Source organism: Microtus ochrogaster, linkage group LG1 (assembly GCF_000317375.1).
Source record: "Microtus ochrogaster isolate Prairie Vole_2 linkage group LG1, MicOch1.0, whole genome shotgun sequence".
Taxonomy (NCBI): domain Eukaryota; kingdom Metazoa; phylum Chordata; class Mammalia; order Rodentia; family Cricetidae; genus Microtus; species Microtus ochrogaster.
In genome coordinates this window covers 43,705,961-43,708,386 of record NC_022027.1, presented here as the reverse complement: position 1 = coordinate 43,708,386, position 2,426 = coordinate 43,705,961, and the positions used below count along the sequence as shown (strand labels likewise).

Below are 2,426 nucleotides of genomic sequence, written 5' to 3'. Positions count from 1 at the left end.
ACACACACACACACACACACACACACACGCAATTAAAGAAAAAGAAGCCATGAATTTGAGGTAGAGTGAGTGGAATCACATGAAAGGGTTTGAAGAGAAGAAATGGAAGGAAGAAATGATGTGGTTGAATCATAGTCTCGAAAAATAAAAAAAAAAATTGAAACTCAAGATGGGTGGCATCTGAAGAACACACAAGATTTTATATTCTACTCTACGCATGCACAAGAGCATGTTATGTCCTGGATTCTTTAAACTTAATGACTTGGTTAAACTCTTTTATTCTTTCATTAAAAGCTATCCAAAAGTATATGTTAGCACTTGGGAATAAAATTCTAAACATTAACAATCGGTGGGTCTTGATTTAGCAAAGAAAGCATCTCCCACACTTTGGACTGCTCACCACCTCCATCCTCAGCACCCACTCATCACACCCACGCGCATCTCAACAGAGCTGTGTATTCCTTCTTACATTAACGGTCTCTAAGGAACTAAGCAACTTTTGGCTAAGTAAACAATCATTAGCAATGACTATTGACGCACACAATAAAGGCTTTAGAGAAAGCTCTTCAGATTTCAACTTCTATTCATAGAAGTAGAAAGGAAATAACTTCTTTGCATTTATGTATGAAATATGTTTTAGTGCTTTGGGCGGGTGCTAAGATTAAATGAGGGGCTGAGAAAATGGCCCAGCCAGGAGAGTGCTGTTGTCCAGCTATAATGAATGAAATATCATTACAGATGTGAGTTTAGATCTCAAGAACCTACTTCAAAAGCCCGGGACGGGGGCATGCACCTGTTATCCCATTGCTGGGGGCGGTAGGGCAGGAGGATCCCTGGAACTCACTGGTCAGACAGTCTAGCCAATCAGTGAGCTGCAGGTTCAGTAAAAGATCCTTATTGTCAACAATAAGGTTGAGGAGCAACTGAGGAGGATGCCCGATGTCAGCCTCCAGCCACTAAACACACTTGCACGTATGTCCATAAAAACATATGGACAGGGACACATCACACTCCACAGACGCACACATGTGTGCGGGCGTGCACACATGCACGCCTGCACACACACATACATGCAAAAGAGAAATGAAAACGTGTAAAGTAAAATGTGTAAAGACACACTGCCTGGTGATGACAGGTACAAATACTGTAGCTTCTATTGTTTCTGCAGTCATTCACAGTTTCACTCTATTTAAATGCACTTAGCCAGTTCCAAACATCAGCTCGAGTGCTGCGTTCTCTGATCTAGGATGGGAACAAGGAAGGAAGGCTGAAGGGAGATGGTCCCAGGTGAGTGGCATCACTAAACTGCCTCCTTCCTGTAACTGTTTCACACGCTCGTGTCTAGCAAGTTTCAGTGACTCTTTAGACGGGAATGACCGCGGAGAAAGATAAGCTTTTCTACACACACGGTCACTTAACACATCCTTACACTCAGGCCACACGGGCAGGAGACGGGGTTTCCTACCTGCGTGTAGTAAACTTGTTTGAAGAGGCTCACATTTAATGGAGCTGAAGGAAGCAATAAGAAATAGAGTTTTAATAACCTCCATCATCTCAGATGAAGTTCCACCATTTGAGAGATATGAAGACTTTATATTCTTTTCAAGCCTTTATAATTAACCATTAACTTGTTGGGTGAATTTTTTTTTTTTTTTGCCTTAGTGCTCCCATAGATTCTCATAAAGTTGAAGAACTCCGCAATGAAGAAATGTTGGCATTCGTTAATGAGTACAGGATTTTAAAACAAATAATGTCGACCTACAATTTGTTCAAGGTTACAACACACAGGCCTTGTGATAAAAATTGATCGGCTCGTTTGGTAAATGCCGGTCTCCAGGATCTCCTTTCGCTGAAATTCTTGTTTACATGGGCAGAGTTCTAAAGAGACAAATAGAAGGCAAACGTGTACTACCCTTGGTCAGACAAGTGGTCAGAACTCAGGTGTGGATGCTGGGCGCGCTTACAGGACCCTGGAGGGAGGAGCGCTGCCAGCAAGCACAAAGCCATGGCACCTATCAACGAGCACTGATTGTCAGCCTGGACTACCACATGGCTTTCTCTCATGCAATCATACTCTTATTGTCTGGAAAGGAAATTAGGATGAATTCCTATCACGTGCTGGTGGGCTCACAGACAACACTTCAGGTCCATCTACCTCGAGAGCCTACACAGCCAAGGGTTGCACTGTCTGATCTCCTTCCATTGCTGCCTGTTTTGCTGTTCATTTAGTTCTTAGGTCCAGCGCAAAGGAATGGGGGACTTGATCAGTAACGAGAAAGGGTGGGATCACGTGAACCTCAGAATGTCAGAAAGAGGAGATTGCCGGTTGCTACTTCAGCCTTTCCTTCCCTCAGTTTTCTCATTTACAAAATGTGGCCCACCTGCAGGTGAAAATTCCGTTTTCTCCAAGGCAGCCCCACAGGAAA

The 2,426-nt window shown here is 43.4% G+C and overlaps 1 protein-coding gene across 1 annotated transcript in view; it reads right to left on the bottom strand.

Moving 5' to 3' along the window:
* LOC101988270 (alpha-fetoprotein-like) overlaps nucleotides 1–1,550 on the bottom strand; it is a 40,216-nt gene extending 38,666 nt beyond the window's left edge. Inside the window, 1 exon segment of the mRNA XM_013350854.1 lies at nucleotides 1,466–1,550. Within this exon segment, the coding sequence (XP_013206308.1) occupies nucleotides 1,466–1,550 (85 nt within the window).
* Nucleotides 1,551–2,426: the final 876 nt, after the last annotated feature.